The sequence below is a fragment of the Tinamus guttatus genome, unplaced genomic scaffold (genome assembly GCF_059628265.1).
Source record: "Tinamus guttatus ecotype Peru unplaced genomic scaffold, ASM5962826v1 Tinamus_guttatus_pri_ptg000198l, whole genome shotgun sequence".
Classification (NCBI taxonomy): domain Eukaryota; kingdom Metazoa; phylum Chordata; class Aves; order Tinamiformes; family Tinamidae; genus Tinamus; species Tinamus guttatus.
The window spans coordinates 38,368-65,289 of record NW_028288732.1 but is presented as its reverse complement, the minus strand read 5'-3'; the positions used below and the strand labels follow the sequence as shown (position 1 = coordinate 65,289).

General features: G+C 43.7%; 1 protein-coding gene across 1 annotated transcript in view; it reads left to right on the top strand.

Annotated features, from left to right (window-relative positions):
* Positions 1–6,315: 6,315 nt before the first annotated feature.
* The window catches only part of ABCC5 (ATP binding cassette subfamily C member 5), a 43,391-nt gene continuing 22,784 nt past the window's right edge, over positions 6,316–26,922 (top strand). The window contains exons 1-6 of the mRNA XM_088523823.1: positions 6,316–6,486; positions 19,421–19,578; positions 19,823–19,978; positions 20,723–20,870; positions 25,491–25,724; positions 25,839–26,012. Of these exons, the coding sequence (XP_088379949.1) occupies positions 6,358–6,486; positions 19,421–19,578; positions 19,823–19,978; positions 20,723–20,870; positions 25,491–25,724; positions 25,839–26,012 (999 nt within the window). The 5' untranslated portion in view covers positions 6,316–6,357. The remainder of the gene's footprint in view (positions 6,487–19,420; positions 19,579–19,822; positions 19,979–20,722; positions 20,871–25,490; positions 25,725–25,838; positions 26,013–26,922) is intronic.

Here is a 26,922-nt window from a genome sequence, read left to right as displayed (position 1 = left end):
CTGAGACAACTACACCCATGTGTTGTTTTTTTCATGGTGGGACCCCTGACAGTGCCCATCAAGCAGGGCCTGCACAGCCACACGGCCTGGTGGCTGTAGGAAACAGCCCATTTGGGGGACCTTTCCACCCTGTCTGGTTCTGCTCTTTCTCCACAGCTGGAAACAGCGACACCTCCAACTTTTTATCCGAGCAGCTCTGTTCCTGCCCTTGTCCTCCCTGGCAGCTGGCCGTGACTGCGTCCCCAAGAGGTGATGTGGAGGTTGTGCCACGTCACATGGTGACCATCGCCTCCAGGGTCTGCAAGGTACAAACCAGTTCTCCCTGCACAGCTGCTTAGCCAGCCCTGACCAGGCCCAGAACAGTCGGAGCGGAGCGGAACACATGCTTTGACATCACCGATGTCACTGTTGTCCCTTCCTTACAGCCTGGCTAGGGGACAATCCCAGACCACTTTCAGAGACGAGTCTGGAGGATTTTCTCCCCCCATTTTAGTGCTGCACCTTGGCTGCTAACCAAAGCTGTTGCTCCACACCTCCAGACCATGAGTAATAGAGAGCTGAAAGGACACAACTCCCACCATCAGGGTGATACAGCAGGGATCCATCCCACTCCTCCACGCTCATCCAGACACATCCACAGCTTTTTTGTTGCAGTACTGCTAGCTCTCCCCCAACTCCATCCCGTAACCGACTGCACGAGGTGGCCAAGCCTTCAGCTTGTCTGTTCCCTGCTGTACTTGGATAGCACACAGCCCCGTGCCGCAGATTTCTACCAATTACTCATTAACCACGGGCATGGTAGGAGCTCTGCAAACCACATAACTTGCTACTGTTCACAGGACTGCACCATTGCTTCTGCTCTGTGGGCAGTGCTTTGTCCTTGAGTTAATCTTGTCCTCAGAATTATCAGGTTTTTAGAAGAAAGATGGAAAAAATCACTCAGTCTGAAGATGAACTGCCTTGAACTTGTTTCCTGCATTTGATTAGGCTTTAAACACCACAATAGCTTTGAGAGCTTCTGGCTTTTCACATCTCATTCAGATGTAAAGAAAGAAGGAAAGAAAGAAAAAGGAAGTTTAATTTAGTTGCTGCTGGGTGTTACTTGTATCTTGCCCTTCCAAAGTTCAGAGAAGGGAGTATATGAAATAAAATGCAGCCCTCTTTCCGCGTTCCTTTCCCATGACCCAAATAATGAATTACAAACCAAATCTAACCTACAGTGCAGTGCGGCACCTCTTTTACTTCTGCTCTTGAACAAGAAATATGGCAAGCAGAAATGCCTTTTAGTTTTTTTTATATATTTTTAAGTTTTGATTATTAGCTGGTTCTTGGCAGGTTTGTCTTACCATATGAGCTGCAGGGAAGGTGGTACTGGTGCAGTCTGGAGCACGGCACCAGTTTAGATCAGTCTAGGCCAGTTCAAGGTTTATCCTGTGAAACACAATCACGGTGTGTGAACAGCCACATGGCTGGTAATTGTACGCAAGGTTCAAGTGAGTCCAAGCTGAACTCATGGGGTATTAAGATATTAATGAACTGCCTAAAACAAATCAGGATGAAAAAGAAAGATTCATCTTTTCTCTAGGTCCAAACCCATCATATCTCTCTTCCATATTTTCTGGGGGAAAAAAAAAAGCAGGGAAAGAGCATTTCTCACTGCTTTGTGTGAGCTGGCCTCAACTCCCTCCCTCCCAGCTTCCCATCTGCAACACAGACTGTTCAGCACTGAAACAGCAAAAAGCCCGAATGTCTGTGTGAGTCACCTGCAGCCACACTGCGGAGGCACTAATGAAAGGGCAGGAGCTTGAGAACACCCCTGCTGCCAAGGGAGGTGTTCACAGGGAGCCACTCAGGTCTGGAGCTTCCCAAGGGATCCCCTGCCCCATGTGCGCCCCGGCAATCAGCGCAGTGCAAAGGAAAGTGCTGGGATCAGGGAAGGGCTGGCTCGTGTGTCTGGGTCTCTCACTCTCCGGTCTTGCAAGCCCCTTTCTGCACAGCTACACCCAGCTGGAGCCGAGCAGGCACCAAATGTGTATGATATTGTGTGCACAGCGTCCTGGATGAGGACGGGTAGGACAGCACGAAGGGAGAGCCACCATCCTTGTCCTGGCACAGAACGGTGTGTGTGACCACTGGCAAGTGTGATCCCTCCACACACCCCTGTTTTGGGGCTTGTTAAGGTTTGCAGTGCTGCAGGCTAAATTTGAGGTCATGGGACTTTTCCTTGAGCCATCCGATTAATTTATGAGTTCGGCACTTTGTGGCTGAGAGCTCTGATCAGCAAGGGAGCAAAAACCAGCAAGCATAAGAGCTGTCAGCGCGTTCCTTGGGAAGGGCTGAATCCGGGAAGCTCATGCAGAAAACACAAGCTCCAGCGGCTCAGACGGAGCATCCCAGTGGGGCAGGAGGAAGGAAGAACATGTCCTCTGCATGTGATGTGCCCGGGAGAGGAGCTGTGATGGGTGGGAGGGACAAACCGCTGACCACAGGCGTATCTGAGGTTGTGCTGAAGGAAGGGGCCTTCTCAGGTCTGACTGAAACGCTGACTGAAATAAATGACAGTCACCGCCACAGGCTGAGCCTGTTTTTCCCTGAGCAATGTGGTGGCACTCGGTTATTGGACCTGATGGCTCACGCGAAGCTCAAATGTGGCTGTTTAAAGCTTTGCTTCCAATCCCTTGCCCAGGTTTCGGGGCAGAGGGAAGTGGATTCTCCACACCTCTAGGAAGCGCCGCTGCCTTGCTATGGAAAATACCGCTGGCTCTTCAGGTTGGCTATGCTTTTCTTGCTGTTCAGTGCCGATTGCAGCAAATCCCAGATCTTGAATCAGGGAAAGTTTTAATCCTGCACCAGCCCTGTTTATGTAACAGCTGCCATCCCGCAGGGGTGAATCTAGGACTTGCAGCACTAAAAGCATGGGCTGCTGCCACTGGAGCCGAAGCTGCAGCTCTGCTTGTCGGTGGCACCAGGACATTTATATCCTCTGGAACAAACGCTGAAGGAGGCGCACGGCAGCTCACGGGTGGCTGTGCTGACTTAAGCTTCTCCTCCAGCAGTCCTGTGATCGAATACGGGTGTGAAGATGCTGCCGATGGCTGCGATCAGCAGCCCATCCCTGGAGCTGCCCGTGCACATCACCTCGCACCAGCTTGTGCTCATGGCCTCCCTCGTGCTCTGCGCTCTACTCCAGCACCAGTGAAACTGAGGACAGCACAAGCAGAGGCAGAGTTGCAGCTGAGACAACGCTCATCACTTATCTTCTGAACACATTTTTCAGGCATTTTGGCACAGTGGGAGTTCAGATCCATCTCTCCCTTCAGGCACATGAGGCAGAGCTTGGGGGCATCAGCATGTGACTGGTTCACAGAGAACCACTTCCCCCGAGCAGCCCTGGTTGCTTCCACGGGCCGGGAGTCAGAGACACATGTGTGGTGCTCTGCTCATGATAAGTTCAGGTCAATGTCCTCAAATGCAATAGAAGTGATTCATTTGAAAGCTTTAACCCTATTTAAATATCCACAGCAGTCACACTTTGTGCTGTTTGATTTTGCTGTTTAACTTTTGATTTGTCCTGTTTGATTTTGCTGTTTAACTCTGTTGCTCGGCTATTGCATGTTTATTTACCCCTGCACTCCAGTGTGTTGCACACAGAGATCTGTTTAACGACTGCCCTTTATCCCAAACTGCCTCTTGGTTTCTGTCTCAAAATCCACCCTCTGCTGGAACGCAGAATGCGGAAAGGATAAAATACACCTTGCAGCTTTTCTCCCAAGTAAAATTTCAGCTGAAGCAGTCTGAAATTGCTGAGTTTGTAGTTTGGAGGAATAGAAAAACACAAAAAGCCACGTGCACCCTTGGCTGCCCAGCACTGGGTCTGGCTCTGCTTCTCTGCTGTTTTGCAGTTCTGCTGTCCCCAAATATTACAGTGTCACCAACATCACCAGCTCTTGGCTTTGCCAGAAGTGGGGCAAGAGGATGTGTAACCGCGTGGGTCAGAGCTCTGACGGGATCCTCAGGTGCCATAAGGGTGTCCTTGAATTATCGCCCACACGGTGATGTGACACTTCACTAGCACTGCTGCTCTCGGCACTCATCCTGGCCCACCTTTATCCCCATCTCCCATATTTACCTGTGTCCCTTCCCGCTTTCACATCGGATCAGCATCCACAGCGGGTGCTGACAGGGAGCGGCGGCCGCACAAACCGGCACTTGTTACATAAACTGCTAAGACGAGGCAGCAGCCAAGCCAGGCTGGTGGAAGCGGGATGTCAAATGAGGACAAGGAACGGAAACGCAGCAGGCAAGGAGCCGCAGCGCAGGGGCTGATAGGGATATTTATGGCCCTGTGCGATGGTAAGGGCGGCTGCGACGCATCTCCTCCTTCGTGGAGCTTCCCCAGGGCCTGAGCCGTCTTCCGCTCAGCTTGGGGTGGCATCTCAGCCTCAGGGCTGCTCTTGTCTCATTGCCACCGGGGGAGACATGTGGCCACATGTGGGCTGGTGCCACCACACAGCCGCGGCGATGCAGCCCCACGGCGGGGGGGGGACACACAGGACCATCACTCTCCCTCTCCGCCGTGCCGTGCTCGTGCGGGGAGGCTCAGCCCTGCAGATGTGCCGCAAGGGACAGCCTGGGTCCCCTGCCGTCCCCGCCACCCGGCACGGCACCGCACTGCACCGCTTTGCGTTGCGCGGTGCCTCGCTGCATTGCAGTGCCTTGCACGGCATTGCACGGCACGGCATTGTACGGCCTTGCAGGGCCCCGCATTGCCCGGCCGCGCGCGCCCCGCGCCGCAGTGCCCCGCGCCCCGCCCGCCGCGGCTCGCGCGGCCCGCGGCGAACGTTCCAGACCCCCCACGCTGCGGCAGGCGCGGCGAGAAGGGGCGGGGCGCGGCGCGCGGCGGGCGGTGCCCGGGGAGGGGCGGCGCCGCGCGGGACCTTCTGGGACATGTCGTTCTGGCGCCGCCCACAAGTGGGCGGTGGGAGCGGCGGGGGACTACACTTCCCGTGAGGCGCCGCGCGGGGGGCTGCCGCCCTGCCCGCGCCGCGCAGGCGCCGTGGCGACGCCGGAACCGCTATAAGGGATGTTGTTTGGCTGCGCGGCCGCTGAGGGGGAAAGCTGCAGCGGGGCCGCCGGCGGGCGGAGGTGAGCGCGGCGCCGCGCCGCGCCCGGGGCGGCGGGGCCTGTGTGCGCGCGGGGCGGCGCCGCCGCCGAGGGGGGACCTTACCCCGGGTTCTTGTGGGGGGCGCGCGGGCAGAGCCCCCTCCCGCCTCGGCCCCTCGCTGCTCGCCCACCCGGGGGTGGGGTGGGGTCCCTGCCGGGCAGCACGGGGACATCGTCCCCTGTTGGCGCCGGGGGCCAGCGGGCTGGCTCGCGTCGCAGCAGCAGGAGGCGTGCGGAGCCGGCAGGGTGCAGCGGCCCCCAGCCGCCCCAGGGCAGTATCCTGGAAGCGGGGCGGGGGGCTTGCGCTGGCTCCCTTCCCGGGGACAGCGGCGCCGTGGCCGCTGTGAGGCGGGGGGGAAGGCGGCAGCCGATGCGGCCGGCCAAGGGTCTGGCCAAGGACCTAAGCGGGCTTCTTCCGTGGTGCTGGTTTAAGGCAGGTGACAGAAAGCAGCGCTATAGAACATGACACTACGAGGTGAGGTAATTCTTCTTCTGGGACTTCTTTTTCCCTTTCATTTATTTTTTTTTTCCCCTGACCTTATGGGGGGTTTGATAGGTTGCGGAGAATCCGCAGTGCTGAAGATGTGGCTCCTTCCCATCCATGTACCTGCTTGAGGCTAGTTCAGACTTGAGCAGTGAATGAATAAGCTTATAGAGGAGGATATTTTTCTGACCAAAATGCATATAGAATGACTAATTTCATCATGTTGTGGTATCTCTAGGGATCTCTATTCTGCAAAATTTTCCACTAGAATACTACTGTAAATGCATTGTCTTAAACATTAACAGAGGATTCCCAAGGATTTGATCTTCCAAACTGGAAGTTTCTCAAAGTTTTAACTCATTTTAGTTAATTCTATCTGTCATGTTGCATAATCTTATTTTAGAATTCTAGGGAGTAAGATTCTACATTCTGGTGCATTGAAAATCATTGTACTCCCTTTTTACCTCAGGACACATTTAAACTAGTTCAGGGGAAGCTGGAGTCTTCTGCAGGATTCCAGAGTGGTATTTTTTAGTACTATTATGCCAACTTCTTTACAACTGCTTTCTTACTTGAGGGGAGGGGGGAAGGCTTTTAAAATAGCTGATTAAACTCATGTTGGACATGGCATATAATGATGTGGGATTTATTTATTTTTTTTCAGTTCTTCAACGTGAAAATACACGTGTAAACCCTGGCGTTTACGGAAGATGAAAGACATCGACATAGGAAAAGAGTACATTATACCCAGTCCTGGGTATAGAAGTGTAAGGGAGAGAGCCAGCTCGGGGCAGCATGAAGAGCAGGAAGGGTCAAAATTTCAGCATGCCAAACATAAGGTCAGCTTACCTTTTCACTGTTTTTATTGTCTCTGCTTATTAAATTACATGCAGCAGTGCGTTTTCTTGCTGTGCCAGCTCAAGAAAGGTTCATTACCTTGAAGGTCAATGTTGAATATTCTCCCTTGTCCTTAAGAGGTCATTCCAAGGGATGCTGTAGTTCTAGTAATTAAAGTGGGCATTTACTAAGCATTTTATACTTTTAAATGTAAGGGCTATTTAGTAAAAACAGAGCAAGCTTTTCCTACTGTTTAGGTCTTGATTAGAATACAAGAAAAATGTAAGATCTTGTGTTTAAGAGAATGATCACAACCAAGTAAAAGCAGTGAGAAGCTCAAATCTAATCATGCACTATTCAGTGTTGGTAATGAAAAAGAACCTTAACTGTTTTGTTTTTACAGGGTTATATTTCTGAGACAGATGTCTAGTTTGCTCCAGCAGTAAGATTACTTCATCTTAGAGAAAAAAGAATGTGGTGAATACTTCCTTGTGCATCTCTATGCCTAGTAGCTGTGGTGCACTCAAGATCACTTGTAGTTTAGTCTTAAGAGCTGATTTTGCAATAAGCACTGTCTGGGAGCTGGTATGGCATTGCTCTGAGCTTGTCACTTTTAAAGCTTTTTCTCCTCAAACAGGGTGCAAATACTAGCAAGTTCAGTACTGCAAGTACTAGCACTTAAGTGCAGTAAGGTGAATATAGATGCTCAGATAAGTAAATGGAGACCTTACACTGAGGAAGGGTGGTCTGGAGCTAGTAACCTTTAACCTGTGCCAGTTCAAGGTGGTTAAGAATAGTAGGTACTTTGACCATTTAAATTCTGAAATATTTTCCTTCATGTTCTGATTTAAAAGTAAGTTTTCTTACTAAGTTATAGTAGACTATCTTGAAGACAAACTAAAAGCTAATCCTCCCTATGTCTGAATTTCTGAGAGATGACAAGGTGCTTGCAAAAATCTGAAGCATTCTGTGTAGGTCACTTGTGACAGCTCTGCTACATGAGGGTTGGAAATGGGGAAAACTCTTCTTGTTTATATTGAATTGTGAAGATTTTTTCAGACATCAGGGTTGCTACCTTTATACTGGAAATTGAAATACAGTGTACTTCAAATTAAAGCCCCCAGTGAAACAAGATAAGCCTGGAGGCAGTTGGTGCTTGCCAGGTGGCTTTAATGTGGGCTAGCAGTGCTGCTTTGCTCTTGGGAGGCTGCTGGAGTGGTTTGGGTCTGCAGCAGCCTGCATGCAGCTTGTACCTGCAGGCTCTGCAGCTCCTAGTGTCCCTCCAGGGCTCTATGACTCAGCAGTCTATTGCTGATGGTGTTTGGAGGAGGCAGAGCATCTGACTGCATTAAAGCAGACACTGGTGCCGGCTTGGGAACCCTCCGGAGTCATGGCACAGCTTCTTCCCAGCACTTATGTTAATGTAATTGGCTCACCGTGCAGCCCACATCACCCTGTGGGAAAAGGTCTCTCAAATTGCTGGTGACAACAGTGATGCCATTGGTGGGTTGCTGTGTTTTTCAAGCACAGCAGTGGTGTTGCACAGTAATCATAGCATGATGTCTCTTATTGCTGCTCTGCATCCTTGCATTGTATTGATGCCTGGTATAGTTTCTGAGGACAATCATGGAACTCGGCTGTGGTCCTCATAGTGTCTTTTACTTGAGTCTTTTAAAAGAATGAAATGAAGCCAGTCTTTTTTTTTTTTTTTTTAAGCTAAACCTTGCAATCTCTAGTGTGGTATAGAACCTCAAATTTAGAGGTAACATCAAGTCAACACCACTGTGAGTGGCTGTGGTCCTACTCTCCCTTCTATACTTGTTAATAGACTGTGATTGCTGGGTAGTAGGTGTAGGTAACTGAGCTCCGTAAGAAACAGGAATTCTATGGTATTTGGATTCTTAGTGCAAGAATATGTTTTTTCCACCTTAATCTGGAACTTTAAGTGCCTTGTTCATTTTGCTTAGAGGAGGGGATGTGTTTAATTAGTGGAATCAGCTGGTTCTGACAAATTAGTGTTGGGCACTTGTTAGTAATCTAGTTCAATATTAGGGCTGAGTTAACTTTAGCATGAAAAATCTGTACTTTACACAAGCTATAAAATTAGTGAAAGATATATTGCAGACTGTAAACAGTATTGAGCTTGCTGTATGTCAGATTACATCCTGCTAACTTGCAAAATACTGAGGTTAAATAAAAGGAGCTGTTTTTATAACACCTTAGCTAGATTGCGTGCTTGCACTTGTTTTGTATACTAAGCATCTTTTTAGTTGAAATAAACTGCAGCAGCATTATTGGCCTCATGTCTTAGTATGTTTTGTTCTTCTGGTAACAAAGATAATAAAGACTTTTCATAAGACTTAACCTTTGCCTGTTACTTGTTCCCTGCCTTGTAATAAGGGTGGAAGCTTCATCTTATCTGTTAAGAAAACCAACACTTTAAAGGAAGAAGTGGCTATGTCCTTTACTACTAAAACTTTCATTGAACTTGAGGCCAAGTCAGGTCCCTCAGTTCTGATATCAGCAGGTGATAACACGAGGGAGAGCTGATAAGAAAGATGAGATTGCAACTGAATCTGGAGTACAAAGAAGCCAGATTATGGTGGTGCTGTCCTTTGAGCAACTGAATCTGGTGTGCCAACATAAACTTTTGTGACTCCCAAGTTTCTTGGAGAAACAAAATTCTAACTTCGGGTTTGAACTAGCCTGACCAGAAAATGATGCTTGTAAGCACATTCTCTATTGCTTATGACAAGGTAAAGCTGCAAGTAGTTAAGGCTATTTCATGACTACTCTCAGTTCTTGGTTGTATGAGACAGTTGCAATAAACCTGTGTATGATGGTCTTGCCAATGTGTTGCTTTTGTCTCCTGTGGAAGGGGGTAGTCCTACAGTCTTCCCAGTGAAGATGATAGAGCAGTATGCTGCCTCTGTTAATCAGGGAATGCTGGTTAATTGCCCACATGGGCAGTGATTCCTAGCAGGGCAGCAGGTGCTTTTGACCAATTAATGACATGGCTTATGGGCTATAGCAGAGGAACTTTATTAGTATTTTTGTGTATTACAGTGTTTTCCACTCAACTGAAGTGGAAGAGACTAGCTGATGTCCTAAGGTGGATTTATATAGATGAAAGACTTGTTTTACTGCTGAGCCAAGGTTCCAAAGCTACTTCTACATCTTCCTTTATCTTGCAGAAAGGTTTTGCTTATCTTCACTCTGTCCTGAAACCTCTTTACTGTTGTGCAGGTTTCATGTCCAAAGAAGCTTAAGACTGACTTTGTGGCCATAGTGGAAGAAGGAACTTTTTGTCCTTTCCTTAGGAGCCCACTGAGTTGTGGCCTTAGGGTGCTACTTTGAAAAACAGGAGCTTTTCAAGTAGGATTCTTTGAATCACAATTCAAATCATGGTGCAATATAAGTAGGTCTAATCCAACACTTCCTGATGTTAATGGGAATGTTGCTATGGATATTTGAATCCCTGAAATAGTTGGATACTTTGGGACTGAAATTTCACAAAACTGTTTTTATTTTCCTTGTGAATAAATATTCACAAATGTCTCTGCAGTGTGCTCCTATTTTTTTGGTCTTGATGTAGCTTACAAAAGGTATTAGTTACACCTGCCTAGTGCATAATACCACACCAATTGGAGTTTCTGTCTATAGAAGCACTAATCTTCCAAATGGAAATAACTTCTAGGTGTACTTGCTGCTTAGCACTATATGCAGTAAGCTTTAATATAAAAAGCTACTCTTCCTGCTGAAGAAACTAAAGGATGTTTTTAAATACTAGTATCTACTTGTGCCTTTAGGATTCTTTGTTCTCAAAATACTAGCATGCTCCTAAAGTTATATTTGAAATAATTGCATTTATTTCTTCCTCTAATGGAGGTGGTGTGCCCCGAGGAAGCAAGCAGACCCCATTGTGTCGGTGAAATCTCCTATAAAATGACAGATGAAGAAAGGAAATAATTTGTTCTGAAAGTGGTTTTGGAGATGGGCGCTTTTCAAATACAGGCCTCTGCAAAGGAACATTTGCTGGAATAGCATGTAAATGAGTGTTTTGCTCCTCCCATTAATTAAGAGCAACTGAAGATGAAGAAGCTTATTCTCATTTTAAGCAGTGTTCTTGAACTTCACTCTTAATTCTAAACTCTGAATTAATAGTGCTAGGGTACAAATTCACAAATAACATGCTCCAAACAATTTTGACTAGATGTGGTGTTTAGGAGTGGGTTCTTGATGCTGGAGCAAAATGACTGCACTTCTGTTCAGACTTGCAATTGCTGCCATCCTATCTGCATGTCTGTGGCTAAACTTTGCAGCTTGAGGATCTGTTTTCTGTTAACAACAGACCATGCATATGGAGGAAGTGCATCAGATTTGTTACCTATAGATTGATAGTTTAGTGTTGTAATGAGCAGCTGTAGTAGTAGGAAACTTAGGTATGTCTGGCTATATCCATTCTGTGAATAGTGTCCATGAGAGGTGCTGCATGTCCTTGTTCCCTTCATGGATAAAGTTTTAACTGAACAACAAGTAGCTGATAAATAGTCAATAAGAACAAAGCATGATGCAGCCTATACAATTTCTTTAACTGCACTGGAGTCTTCTCATCCTTCTGAGGTGTGTCTACATGTAGTATGGTAGATGGCAAGTGTATTGTGCTAAAGCTCTAGGGAGCAGGGGGACTGGCCAGTCTGAATGCCCGTCTTCAGAGGAAAGGCTTTCCTGCAGGGTACACCACTTCCCATTGCTTCAGATGGGTGACCATCTGCATGGTGAAATGCTGGGATGCTGGGGTCCTCGGGCAAATGGAAGTCACTGTGGGCACAGGCCACTCCTGGATACTTGGGGGGAGGATGGCAAATACAATATGTTGTGCTGAGAAAAGGACATAGAAGGAAAGAATTAAGGAAAAAGTAAATGGAGCCAGAGTCTATAAGTAAGGGAAGGTTAGAACTGGAATATTTTCCCATGCTGAAGGAGACAAGGGTAAATGGATAAAGCAATCTGAAGGATAGCATGCTTCAAATCCAGTTTCAGTGGTCAAACTGTCCTGATAGTATTTACTGAAATGTATCTGGTGTAGGTACCTTTGCTAAAGTGATGTGGATGATATTCCATATTTGACTAGTGGAAAGGCAGGCATCCGTCTGCTTCCATTAGTGCTTTAGCTTTGGTTTACAATGATCCCATCTTCCAAGTGTTTGAGGTAAGGACATGGTGCAACCATATCAGGAGCTTGTAACATGATCTAGAGTTCAAAGCTCAGCTATTTAGTGAGTCAGAAACTTACCTCTGAATTTCAACTTCTATTGGTTATATTGAGAATCTTCAGTGAGATTCTCAATGAACTCAGGAAGGCAAATTCTAGATAAGTGCCTACATATTGAAGATATTTCTTCTAAAAAATTTTAGTTAGGTATCCAATGGGAGCTAAATTTTTAAAATCCATGATGTCAACAGTTAATCTTTGAATATAATCACACTATTTCACCACTGATAGAACTGGAGCATGTGAAAGCATGTGTACATGCTGCTTACTAGAGATTAATTCCATGATATGCCCAAAGAACTAAGCCTGCTACCTTAATTAGAATCATGTTCTGTCAGGTTGTCTTAACTCTTTCCAGTTAGACTTCTGCCACTACTGCTGAAATGCTTCAGTTGTTGGTTAATTTTTCATGATGATTTTAATGATTTTTGAAGCAGTGATGTTATTTCTACCCTGCTGCTTCTGTTTACCTCTACTTACTCTCAACTGGGAACAGAACATACTCATCTGCCTACCAAGTTCTAAGCTCCCCTCAAAGTTGGAGGGCTGACTACCCGAAACATATTTGCCTTTTTGGCCCTCCTGTTGCCAAGTCTGAATTTGTCCTTGTGCAAGGCACTTGTATGTACACCAGTGCCCTGGCTTATTCAAGGCCTCTGCTTTAATTCAACAGTTTTCATTGATGCACTAACCATCCTTTGTCTAAAGTCAACCACATGAGAACCCCAATTCTGGCTGTGTGCCAGTATTGTCTGTCTGCTGTTCCTTTGTCCAGAGCAGACTTGTAAACCAGCCTGCTCATGATCAAAGGTAGGCAGACAGTTGATTAACATCACTTAAGGAAAACTTGCAGCATCTTTTACTTCATAGGATTTTAGTGTTGAAGCCTTCTGCCATGTAGTCTTAAAGTTCTAGACTGAATTTCTAAGAACTGCCACAAGGGGCTAATAGAACTACCCAAGCTAGTAGTTTAGTTTGAATTGAGGCAAAAATCACTTGTGTTTAGGGAGTACTGATACCTTTAGGTACCGAGATTGTTACTGATTTTTTGAACATCCCTAGTCTAGTACAAAGGAATGGTCAGCTCAAGTCCTGGTCTGGCTGCTCTGACCACTGTTCTATTTGTATTTCATTCCCATGAGAGGAATAAGCCTCTGAACTGAAAGATGAATCAAAGTTGCCCTATGTTTGGAGCCCTGGGGTGTTTACTTCTAGCTTACTAATTGTTCATTTTTTTTCTGGTTGGGTTGCCCCTTACATCTTAAAACCTGTTGGTACAGGAAAGGGAATGGAACTGTTCCATCAGGATGGGCAAATGCGGTTTCAAGCCTTCTGCTGTCATTCAGTGATGGTTTCATTCCAGAGAAACTTAATTTTAAAGAATCTTCAGATATTCCTGATGTATTAAATTAATGTATATGCCTTCTGCTATGACCCAGCTCAATATGGCCTGAGTGAAGAATGCTGCCAGCATCCCACAGCAGTTGGCATGTAGGCCAAGATAATGTGTGAGCAAGCTAGGAGCCAAATCCTCAACCTGTGCTCTGCCAGTTTGTGATCTGCTTAGTGAAGACTTCAGTTTTCCAGCTTTGTGGTCAGAGCCTATTTAGGGAGCTAATTTTAAAGGGCAACTTGGTAGGGCTGATCATTATTTCTCATTCCACAGGGGTCTACTGTTTCTGCACTGTTAGTGTACACTAAGTTGTAGCTCATGTCCTAGATAAAGTATACAACCTCAGCTCTGTGGAATAAGTTCTATATCCTGTAATTACCTGATCATACACTAGTTAGTGCACAGAGGACATGATTTATGTGTATCGGATGCCAGTTTGGTACACAGCTGCTGATCAAATACATACATAGGAGCTACTAAAAAAAAAAATCCTAAAACACACTAAGCAAAGCTGTGTATTTTTTGGATTCTGTGAGTGAGTGGATTTGCCAGGGAAAAGTTTAGAATTAGCATTGAGGTGAGCTATTCTTGCCAGAACTTGAGCACGAGGTCAAATGAGCAGTGTTTGTGGGAGAACCTGGTACTGTACCTGTCCTCAGCAAGGGCTCCGTGCACTGGAGTGCTCACTCTACAGCTGTCCTTACTAGAACATTTGGGTCTGTCACAAACACCGTTGTTGAGCTTGCAGAGCCTTGTTATCAGCATCAAGCATCACTGGAGACTTCTCTAATATGAGGGTGTATAAGCCCTGGTTAGCTTCAAAACTGACTAAAATGCCAGCTTCAACTTGTGCTAATTCTAGCTCAGAAATGAGCAACTGCAAAGGTCTCCTCTAATGAGGCTACATGTAACTGTTAGTGAATGACTGTTTTTAGGTGTAATCTTGGAGCTCTTATGGCAAGTCAGAGCACAGATGAAAAGCTGAGGAGCTTTTTCACCTAAGGGGAATGTAGCACAGCTTCACTTGTCTCTAGGTTTGGTAAAGAGCTGTTTTAACTCTGTAGCAGAAGCTGGGGAGGCAGCAGAGACATGAGCTTTCATTTATGCCCCAATTCTGAGAAGGTAAGAGAACGTGGAGGCCCTAATTCCCCAGTGTGGTTTGTTGCAGCAGATCTGGAAGCTGTAACTCCTGGGAATCTAAAACTGTGTGGTAGTTGCTGTGACTTTGTGCCGTGGGAACTCAGCAATGCTGCCTGTCGATCAATGCATGCAAGTGTCTAAAGGCTGAATGGCTCCCTCTGTGCCCCCTCAGTGTCTTAGCCTGCTACTTCCTGCCTTTGCTTCAGCGAGGCAGCTGGAAGGGGTGAATAATAAAACAATCTAGTCCTGAATGGGCTCGTGCTCTGATCATGGTATTATAAAGCATTCTAGCTACACAGAAGACTGGGAATCTAATGCTACAAAGGTCCTTATTACTGCTTTTATGAAGTACACTGCATCAAATCTCAAGTGAGGAGACTGGATGGAGCACAAAGTTACTGCACCTGCTTCAGCAGGCAGGTGCAGCTATGACTGTGCTGGGAGCTGCAGGCCTGCACACATTCTTTCTGCATGTTCCTGAATTTAGTCACTTAGAAATTTGGGCAGCAGTGACATAAGAATCACCTGTGCTACCTGCAAAAACAGTGCATCAAAACCCCTTTCAAGTGAGAATATGCCTTAGGAGAGCCAGAAGAATTTCTTGTGAGAAGAATGCAATTAAAATTTCAAAGTGCTCCTTGAACTTGTGTGTGCTGTTTTTAATTATCCTGAAACTAAGTGGAACTGTTGATCCTGTTCTTCCCCATCCTATGAAAGCTAATTACTATCTCTTTTTAAAAACATCAATCTTATAATAAAGAAAGGAAGCCTGTTAAAGGGCTGTTTAGCCCACATCCTAAGCACTGACAAGACAGACTGAATATCTGATTTTATTCCTTGCCACAATACCCTCCTATTGAGTTCTTCTACTCTGATCTGCTGGTTCCCCCTTTGCCACCTCATACCAGGAACTTGAAGGTAGGAGTGAGGCCTGATGAGCCCTGCTCTGCAAATAAGGGGTGGGAGTTCCTGTTCTGCAACAGTGCCCAAATCGGCTTCATCTGAAAGGGATTGTAACTTCCTATTATATTAAATAAACTGTAGCAACTTTTCTTTCCCAGTTGTAAGGGTGAGTGAAAGACTTCATGAGTCTCCTCTAGTTTCCTGTGTGTTGCAGGCAGGAAGATAGATCTCCTCTCACTTCAATGCTGATTGCTTTAGGCCTGGGAGATGTTCTACCTCGTGGAAGAGGCTATGGTTGGTGGGTGGGATTTGGCTCTTGGAATGCACACAAATCATACCTTTGCTCTGCAAGAGGGGGTGGGAAGTGTGATGTGTTTGGCCTCCAGGCCTGTCTGGTGATATAAGTCATCCTGTTCTCTGGATGACAATCAATAAGTTGCTGCTGCTGTTTGCTCTCTCAAATATGACACTGCTGCCTGTGTGAAGTGTTGGCATCTCACTGTTTTTTCCATATCTGCAACCTCCTGTGAGGTTCGTTTGCTTTCTTACCTAATCTTCCTGGTGATTCTCTTGCTTCCCTTTGACATCTTGTAAAATTGACAACTTTGTAGCTCTGCTGGATTTCGTGTACTTTCTTGGCCCCCTGCCATGACCTTGGCAAGAGATTGTGCAGCTGGTACTTGTGTCTGCTTGTAGGAGTGATTCTCTCTGCTTGCCCTTGAACTCCTTTTCCTGCCCTTGCCCAGTCTTTCTGTTCCGGCGTGTCTCGAGCCAGCCATGGCTCTGTTCTGGAGCTTCCTCACAGCACTGTCAATACAGTCAATTTATTGACTGTAGGCAGGGCAATCGTGATAAAAGATGTGGGTAGGGTTTTATCATCCTCCCATTTCGCAGAAGGGAGATCCCTTGGCGAGGGGCAGTTCTCTATGGCAGCAGCACAAGCTTCTCCTTCCCTGCCCATCTGTTTGCTAAATACTGACGTATAAGAATGAGACAAGATCATAGGTGTGTGGTGGTAACAGCCTCAAGTTTTCTCAATAGGCTCAGCTAGGGTTTAAAACTTAAACTGTATTGTTCCTTCAGTTAATTTTCCTAGTTATCTGTTGAATCATATTAACTTGCAACCATATGTGCTACTGCTTCACCACACTAGGAGTGTGGCACCATCACCCTTGTTAGATTTGCCCACAGGTCTGAAGCTTTAGTTGGAGGCCGGTGTCTCTCAGTAAGAGATGCTGAGCAAGTGATCCCTGGTTGCCCTCTGATGTGTGTTTGATGAGCTCCAATATCCATTTATGTGTTTGAATTTTACAGCATGCAGAATTCTGAATTTAAATAGAATTATATCAGTATCTCAGTTCTTTTTTTACAAAAACAATTGATTATTCATTAGTTCTCTTTGTGCCATTTGTGACTTTATAGAGCTACTGTGTCTTATTTCCGCCCGCCCCACTCAGCTGAAGAGTTGCAGTGCGTTACATTTCCCTTTGTGCCGAAGCTGTGGTAACCCCAGTCGTACTCCTTGCTGATGGTCATTTAAGCATGATATTCTTTTTGAGCTGAAGCATCTGGGAAGTGACTGTGATATTCAAAAAGGAGGCAAGCAAGGGGCAATTTTGAAATGCTGTGCTAATGTCTTCTGCTTTGTCCTATGTGTCTTTCCTAACATTATTTTCATAAACTTTTTTTTTTTTTTTTTTTACCTTTTTGATGATGCTGAGTGGTAAACTGCTGTTTTTTGAGAAATGCCTGAATAACTCTATAGACTTTTTTAGTTAATATCTGATTTAAGCTTGTTTTGATTCTGTGAATACTTCTTTGCTTTTGTTAATTGGGGAGATTATCACCTGTTTTATTATTTTCTGTTGACAGTGGTAGGGTTATCAACTGTTTTATTATTTCTGTTGATATTAGCCATTAGTGAATTAGCAAAAGTTCTGTCTGATCTTTGATAGCACGTCTGTGATTTATTAGGTATACATTTCAGTAACACTGCTGGCGCTTATTGTATTGCATTGCTATCTGCCATGAAAACCAATTTTGCAGACAATCATGATGCCAGTTGAAGAACATTTATAAACATAATAGGAACTTGGACCTTAGGTTTAAGGTTAACAGTGCTGGGTGCTATTCCTGTGCGTGTGTGCATCTATGTGTGTGTGTGTATACACACATAAATACATATTTGATCCATGTTTCTGCCTCAGGAGAGTATAATTAATTGTTTTAGATGCAAGTGCTTAAGATCATTGTCTTTGAATTGTCTAAAAATGCAGTATTGTGTAATTGGTTTTCTTATTTTTTTAAAAAAGCTCTTGTTTGTAAATGGTGAAGAACTTTACACTAATGCTGTGTTTTTGATTTTTTTGGATCGCTTTTTGGGGGACGTAGGCCCTTATCCTAGTAGGAGCTGGTAGCTCTACTCTGAAAAAAGGTAATTCTGGGAGTAGGTGGTGGCAGGGCCCGTTACTGGCACTAGGCAGGTCTGCCTGGTGTCGTGCACATGGGCAGCGCAGCCAGCTGCAGCTTTGAGTGTGTTCTGTGCTCAGGAAAGCATGGGTGGGTACAAAAGTTCTTACCCCACACCGAATCCTTTGAGCCATCTTTGGCCAGTCCTGTATTTATGCTGTTTAGCATAGATTTAGTAAGAAGTTACTGCCCTCAGTGAGTGAGTGGTTAAAAGATTTCTCATTTAATTTATGTTCAGTTCAGCCTTGAAGCGTTGCACATTTCTGAGTCACTTCATGTATCATTGTGTTCCGTTCCCTTGTTTTCTTGTTACTCTGCTGTCTTCTTTTGTAATCCCAGCTTTAGATTCAGAGAGTAAGTTTTCTGAGGCAAGGACCATGGGTAGTTTATGACAAGCTTAAGCAATACTTAAGTACCTTACTTAAGCAAAGAACAGATTAAAACTATTATCAGTTTCCTGTTCTTCACATGAGTGAAAGCTAGTTGGTGGCTTAATATACTGTGTGCTTAGATGTTAACATAGTATGAACTGAGTCTCAGATAAATGATGGCATTTTTGTGGGGGAAAAAAAAACATAATGAGAGTTTAGGAATTGAATACTTGTTGACGGCAGTTAGCGCTTTGTGGCTATTGTGTTTAAAGGAATCCACGAGGTAGTTACAGTTGCTGTTTGCAGAGGAATAAAATAACCTTGTTCTAGCAAAGCAACTAACAAGAATAAATACAGTATCTATTCATTTGAAACAGCCAGGAATATGTTTTTAAGTCAGAACTGGGCTCATCCACAAAGTAGCTCAATTTCAAAGAGTTAGAATACAACAAATAATATAACACTGCAATAAATGGTCCATTGAGCTACGAGAAGCAGTGCTGGGCCCTCTCTGGGGTGGATAGCAAGCTCGTATCTTCAGATAGTTTTGTCACCTCTGGCTTTTGGTCAAAACGTTTATTTGAACTCTCCAACATTTTGGCTTCTCCCTATCATTGCTGTTTCCTTTCTTCTGTTAAAATTTTAAATCTGCATTGTGTTAGGACTGTGGAAAAGCTCTACTGAGATACAGTTTGCCTTTTAAACAATTACTACTAAAACTGATGAGGCATTGAGAAGTATGGCTGGGAGCAGAAAAAAATCTTTGCTTCCTTTAGTTTAAAGAAAAAGCACCAAATGATTTAAAAAAAAAAAAAAAAAAAAAAGGAGGAAAGGATTCTTCTGCATAATATGGATTTATATTTTGTGATCTAATCCTGGTAATTTTTGAGGCCATGTCCTATAGGATTCTGAAAATAATTTGGATTTCTGTGCCTATGAATATCTGAATCATGCTGAGAGAGTTTAAGTTTCTCAAGCATGTATGCCTAACTTTAGGGCATAGGCCAGTGCCTGACTTTCTGGATTTATGAAGAGTTGCCATCATAAGACACTAAGTTTCATAATTTTCCTCCTTTGTATTTCCTTTCTCTGAAGCATTTGTCCTGCGGCAATATCCAAAACTTGACAGACAAGACTAGGCTGGTCTATCCGCTTACCCTTTGACTGCGCCGCCGCAGTGCTGGCATTAATTTGTTTCCCAAGCAGCAATCTAAAGCAGATCTATAGCACGTGCCTTCCGTGTCTTTGCTTGTCCTCGAGATGTTTAAACAGTGCTGACCAATGTCGCAATGATTTACAGCAATAAGAGCTCTGAAGTTGCAGCCGTCAGGAGCTGGTGGCTTCCAACACAGCTTTGATCTCTGGTGTCTCTCCCGTGGAAGCAGGTTGAATGCCAGGATGCCTTGGAAGCGGCGGCTCGCGCAGAGGGCCTCCCCCTGGACACCTCTGTGCACTCCCAGCTGAGGATGCTTGACGAGGAGCATCACAAGGGCAAATACCACCACGGCCTGAATGCGCTGAAGCCCATACGGACGACTTCCAAGTGAGTCTCAGCTGAAGAGGAATTGGTGCAATGTCTGTGTTTCAAACCAGTCCCAAAACAGGATTGCACCTGTAGGTCTCTGAAGCTGAAAACATCATAATTTATAATATTATAATAAGGTCAGGTGGAACTTTATGTACCTGTAATGGGAGGAGACTTTGGTTTCCTTGGGGGTTACAATACTGTTTCCTTCTTCATTTGGCTGTGTCTTTTGTGTTTTTGATTTATATTTTCTTTCTTTTAGACACCCGCACCCTGTTGATAATGCTGGACTTTTTTCCTGCATGACCTTCTCCTGGCTCACTCCTTTGGCCCACAAAGCATACAAAAAAGGGGAATTGTTTATGGATGATGTGTGGTCTTTGTCAAGGCATGAGTCTTCAGATGTCAACTGTAGAAGGTAGACATATGTTGGTCCATTTTATTTTTATTTCCTTTATTTCATAAGTGATGATGCTATACTGCCCTAGAAAAGCAGCACTGATAATTTTGTTTTGCCTTTCTCCATTAGAAGAATGTGATTTAGTTCTTTATCTTTCACAGATTGCTTACTCTTGCTACACTTCCTCTGTAATCTCACTGATTTCAGTGAATTTTGTCGAACATTTTGTGTCCAGGAGTGTTTTGCAATTGCTTTTCTGGTTTTGCATCTTCAAACTATTTCTTTCTTATGCAAAGCTGTCTCTCAATAATTAGTTTGAAAGAAATATTGTACTGAAATAATGATAAATATTGTAACTAGCAAGGCTATTTGTATATGACTCAGATCTTACAATTAGGCTAGCCTGCTAATGACTAATGAGAATTTTTCTCAAGTTTTGATTTCTCATCACTTATGCCAGATTAGAAAGGAAAGGTGGCGATAAATCAATGGGTTAAGATGGTAAAAACAACTCTACACAAAGCAAAAGGCATTTTATTTTCCATCCCTCTTTTAGGAAGAATTAACACAAAATAAAGATTTCAAGATGGAAATACTTCTCTAACTCAGAGAGTGAACCATCTATGTATTTCTTTTAAAATCTAGTGATTTCTGTTGCTCTTAGCTAGGAAGTGCTTGGAAATGTCAGAGCAAGTGCCTGTGAGCTTGTACCTCTTAATGTTGGCTAAAGATTTTTACCAGGAGGACTTGTGTTTTTATTAGGCTGGAGAGGTTGTGGCAGGAAGAACTGAAAGAAACTGGACCTGATGACGCTTCTCTCCGGAGGGTTGTGTGGGTTTTCTGCCGCACCAGACTCATCATTTCCATAGTGTGTCTGATGATCACGCAGCTCGCAGGTTTTAGCGGACCAGTAAGTAATATCCATCCTTTTTTTAGCAACCCCAGAGGGCTCCATTTCATGCCCAAATGTGTAATATTAAAATTTCATGCAGAGTCACTTAAATGTTTTGAGTAGTTAGAAATTCTGGTGGGGCTAAATTCCAGAGTCGGTAATCCAAGATAGATTTCCTACAGCTGCTGGATCAGTTGCTGAATACTGAGGCCACATTTTTGGGGAAGGGAGGAGAAGTTTAGGTATCTTGGAAGAAATGTATGCTTGGTTTTTCTCTTTGGTTTTGAGCTTAGTTTAAAGTTCTTCAACTACTTTGTTGTCTCTTTTGCATAAAATTCTTACGTGGAGATCTTTTGTGTTTTCTTTTTGATTTTTGTAAATTTATTTTGTAATAAAATTCAGTACGGTAAAACACTTAGATTATTGGCATTAATAGCACAGTCTTCAAGAAGTGGAACCAAACAATTTTATTAGCGCGCTAATTAAAACTAAAGTAAGCAGGGCTTGAGAAATCTGTGGATAGTCTTTACCGATCTTCCAGAGAATGGTCAGAGAGGTTCCAAGTAGGAGTGTTAGTACATTATTGCCTCTAGGAACTGCTGCTGTTTGTTGCTGTGGGTCATAATGAAGATACAACATATGGGACTTGACATTCACGCCATTTTTGTCACCTGTTTGTTGCACGTACTGTGCAGATTTGCAGTTGAAATTTTGACTAAATTTATTCTCTGCGCATTTCCCTTGAGGAGTAGGACCAATATTACTGCTTGTAGTACACGTTTCAGTGTGCTGGTAAGCTGAAGGTTCATTTCTTGGGTAAGTACACTTGGGTGCACTGTTAGGTGAAATGTCTTTTTAAAATGATGTCCTGCTTATAAATTTCTTATAAAAAATGTTCTGCTTTTTAAACCTTTTTTTAAAGTTTGCTTTATTTCATGTAATATGAATAACAATAAATGTTTTTGTGGTCCTGTTTTCACAGTAATAATTTATAGTAGTTTGTGCTATTTATAAAACATCTGAACATACTTTGTTAATTAACAATAAATCATGATTAAGTTTTTAACAGCACTAGCTTTCCCCAAGAAGAGCTTCTGTCATTGTTTCACTACAGGGCTTTAGTAGCTGCTTTTGTGTTAAGCAGGGAACTTGCAGCAGGGTTGCCCCTAATTTCCTTAGAGTGATTTCCTCAATCTGTCACAACCAAACTACTAAACGGTGGGGGAGAAGGAGTCAAAAAACAAACTTGACTAGGTTGGGAGCTGAGGTTGCTGTTGATGCTTGATTTGGATGATTTGAAATTATCTATAGACACTTGCCTATTTACAGGCATATTTTCCTCTCTCTAAAGAACCATGTGTTTTTGGTTCCATTATTTGGCATGAAAAATGAGTCTGTACCACCCCTCCTCGTTTTCCGAACCGGCATGCCTCGTGGCTGTGCCTGCGCTGTCTCCTCTGACGTGTCAGTGCTTTCCTGCGGTGCTACACCCTTCCACTCACCTGAAGGTGAAAAGGGAGATCAGGAAAAGCACTTGATTTGACTTTGTGCATTGGCAAAAGCAATCAAAATTGAATTAAACACTATGTTAAACTTGGTTAAAATTTTGAGTAGAATTTTTATGAGCTTGGAGCGCCAACCTGCAGCTGTGGCTTTGCGAATGAGCACTGTGATGGTTATAGCTGTGAGGGAGCTGTTGCAGACATCCTGTCTCTGTGTTTTGATATCAGACAGCTCCTTCAAGGATCTTCTGCCTTTTATTTTGATAAATGCTGCATCTGGCCCAGTGACTCAACCTGTAGCCTGGTGAATACAGCCACCTGTGTCAGACTGTCTTGTAATAACCATCAGAATGCACTACTAGAGTGAGATAATATTTATCTTCAGTGAGAGACTTGCCAGTTAACCAACTACCAAAACTTCCCTATTTGAGTTGAGAAGCAACCAAGTTATTTGATTCACTGAAGACAATCAGTTTAACTCTGGGTCTGAACAATGTACCTGTTTGCAACTGTTCAGAGCTAGTCTTCCAGTTTGGGAGATGGGGAACCTTGCCATCTCAGTGGAGCACAGCTTGACAGTTTGGTCAGTTTTTGGAGGGGGGTGGTCAGCTGCTGGAGGTAAGTTTCCCACTTTCCCAGCTGGCTCCAGTTGCAGCCCGCCCCGTGCACTGGCTGCGGTGGGGCCGCCCGCGCTGCAGTGGGACCAGTGACAGAAGCTGTTCTTTAGAATTTCCAGGATGGCTGTTTTCTGCGTCAGGATGAGGCAGTCCTGCTGGGCAGAGCCGCCGCCAAGAGCAAAGGTAAGGTAATGTTTATTCCATGGGAATGCTTAAGACAGCCGAGCAGCTAGTACCAACTACTACGGTGATAGCCGCACAAATTCGTTTTCCCCTTTAGTCTGAAATTGATTTGTACTGTAATTTGCTTGTTTTGTAAAGAACTTTGTGCTGGATTTTTTTTTCATTAAATTAGTTTGAATTCAAACAGAATGTTCTCAGATGTAAATGTTAACTTTGTGCGACTTCTTTCCCTCTCCCTTTTCAAAATTCTTTAATTTTGTTGTTTCATCTCTTTCTTGTGGAGGAGAAAAAAAATAAAAAAGCTATAATGTAAGCTGGTCTCTATTTCATCACTGGAGAATGATGATGCTATAAAATAATGCTGAAAAAAAATGCACTAAAAAGTTTTGAGAGGAATGAGACCCCAGGAAACATCTGCTATCTTTATACATCCTCTCTTGGAGACTTTCAGCAATGCTGTGGTGTGTGAGAAAGTGCTTGCAGTCTGCGACCATGTTGAGTTACAGCTCATGAGGAAAAAGGGGGATTTTCACCCCACTGCTCAGTGACTCAGTTGCATATGTTGGATTGAATAATGGAAAAAGAAGTCAGTATTCTTCTTAGTAACTGCAAACCAACTGTATGCAGTTGTGGTCCCAAACAGTGGATGTAAAACTAAATCCAAGTAAAGATAAAGCTGGAATGCAGTAGATCTGTGAATGTGAGCCCCTCACATTTGTTCAGGGATCAGTGCGCAAATTCTCAGTGGCCACTCTAGAACCTCATGGACATCTGGCTTTAATTCACACCTGGGAAAATGAAAGATCAAATTATTTACAGCATGTTTCCTTGGTTCTGACATGCAGATTTACTTTCCTCAGAACAGACGAGTTTTCTCTCCATTTTTTTTTCTGTTGTTTGGTGCTGGGCTATAGCTATTGATACCTTTGCTGAAATAGCGGGGTTTTGGTTTTTTTCCTCTCTCTTCATACTGTAGAGAACTCTTATTTGCAAAGCCTGGTTTAGCCAAGAGGACTTCAACGGACTGTGAAAGGCTTCTAGAATATTTTCTTTGGTCTCAGATTTTTTTTTTCTGTTTTCGTTGTGGGCAAAGGTAATTCTCCACTTATGATATGCTAATACAAGCACCAGCATCTTAAAGCATCATTTATTAAAAAGCTCCCTAAGAAATCTCCTTTCATTATCTGTGAAGCCTTACTGTAGCATACTTTTAAACCAGATTTCAGAATCTGTGCAGCCTTGGAAGCCCCGCACTGGCATCTGCAAGTTTGACTTCCTTTTGGACTTCATAAACATATATTTATTCTGATTTTGTATCTTTAATTTTTTTGTGTGTGTAGTTTCAATTCCAGTTTGTTTTTGAGGTTAAGACTGATTGTTAGATACTAGCCTTTTATAATTATCCTGTATGTGCAGATTGTATTTTTATACAATGCTTTACCTTTTGTACGGTGTTTGTGAGATGTTACCATTTGAAGATGGCACTTTGTTTCAAATAAAAGCTTGTTGTTCCTCAGTCAATAGTACTTACATTGTTGGTGATTTTGACTTATATGATGCTATATTGTGTTGTTGGACCACAAAGAGCTGGAAGTGGGAATCAGTGGCTTGGGGGCTACCATCTTTCTGCAGGTGATGTTTGAAATGTTGATTCCTGAGGTAAAATGTTTATGGTTTTGGAGGGAGATGGGGTGGGGGGGGAGTGAATGGTTAATGTTTTTTTCCTTTTTCTTTTTCCCTGTTCCCCAATGATTTATGGTATTGCGTACCTTGTGCTTTCTGCTTGTTTTTTTCTTTACTATTAAACTGCTGATGTTTATTTCCAGGAATGTTTTGCAAATGTCCTTCTCACTCTTCCCCACTACAACTGTAGGTACATTGTTCCTTTTTATCAAATAAGCACGTTTGAAGCAAACCAAAGATAAAATAAAAAAGGTCTTAATATCATATAAAGGAATGTCTCTTAATGTGCTCAGATGTATAAGTAGCAACTATATTTTACAACTCTTCTATATGATAATGCATTGCTTTCAGCTAACTGACAGATTTATGTTAAGTTAGAAGACATGGAAGATTAGAAGTCTTCTGCAAGAAATGTGGTTCCAAATTAAACTTTCTTTACTTACTAAATTTGCCCCAGTGCCTGGCTCTCAGCAGGGCTTTGTGTTACAGTACGCCTTTTATTGACATCTTTTACTTCTAGAAAGAAGCAGCTTTCTATTTCAAATGGCTCTTTTAAAAGCAAAGTAGCCTACTTATTTCTAACTTAACATAAAGTTGTTGCATGGTCCTCTGCGATGATGGGTGTTCATGCAAGTTTGCATTTCTTCCTGTAGGCCTTCGTTGTGAAACATCTCTTGGAATATACACAGCAGAGTGAGTCCAACCTGCAGTACAGCTTGTTTTTAGTTTTTGGCATCTTTATGACGGAAATTGTGCGATCCTGGTCCCTTGCACTAACTTGGGCTTTAAATTACCGCACGGGGGTTAGACTGCGTGGAGCTATCTTGACTATGGCATTTAAGAAAATTCTCAAGCTGAAGAATATCAAGGAGAAGTCTCTTGGAGAGGTAAGCCACAGAGTCTCTTGGAAACAGCTGGATGAAAAGGAATATGCAGTTCATTCCTTTGAGGATGAGTTGTGTCCTAAATCTAAATGATCTATGGTATGTGTGTTTTTTCAGCTCATAAATGTATGCTCCAATGATGGTCAAAGGATGTTTGAAGCTGCAGCAGTTGGCAGTTTGTTGGCTGGGGGCCCTATTGTGGCCATCCTGGGAATGGTTTATAATGTGATCATCCTGGGTCCAACAGGCTTCTTGGGCTCTGCTGTCTTCATCCTGTTCTACCCAGCAATGGTGAGTTGAAGAAACTTCAGTAATCCTTTGAATGCTTCATTTTTCTTAGTTTAGACATGTATAGTCCGGAACAGGTGTTGAAAAGTGCTAGATTAAGCCTATTTATGATGCTGCATGATACTGAAGTTGTTCCCAAAGATGGCATAAAAAGCAGAAATCTGGAAATCTGAAATTCAAAAGTGCTAAAGTGAATTAGAAGATGGAACTGGGAAAGTGAATAGCTTGGGCTTTGAGATAAATATGCATAGCTAAGTTACACTGTGAAATGAGCAGAGCTCGAGCATTTGCGGTTGACTCTGGGGAGACAGAAGGCCTTCAGGTTGTGCAAAGCCGTTGCTCAGTGCTACGTGTTTCAGACAAGAACTAACCACTCCTGAGTTCTACAAAAGATGCTGAAGAGCACCCATTAGTGAGAGAAGTGCCCTTGGTTTAGATACTGCTGCCTCTACTCTGCTGAACTGTAAAGTAGGCTGGCCTGAGCCAAAATCTTCTTGCCTCGAAAGTGTGTTGTGAGGCTGCTGAATATTTGTTAATGTTTTTCAGAGTCTTCAGTTTAAAAGAGCAGAGAGGTGGAATACTTTGAAGTCCACTTCAGTCTAATTTATCTGCAGAACAGAAAGGATGAATATATTGGGAATTATATCCCGCCTCTTCAGCTCCCCAGCAAAAAAGTAATGATAAGGGGTAGAGTTTGATTATATTCAGTTGTTTTCAGCAGCCTTCTTGTGTTGAAGGGGAATTGACAAGAGGTGGCAAAGAGCAGGAAACTTACTAATGAAGTGTGTTCCCTTTGGATTTCAGGAAAGTGTGAATAAAAATAGCTAGGAACATATGAACAACTGGTTCTTTTCAGATTAGTTTAGTAAAGATGTTAATATTGTTTTCACACTCTCCTAGCACTGGCATATTA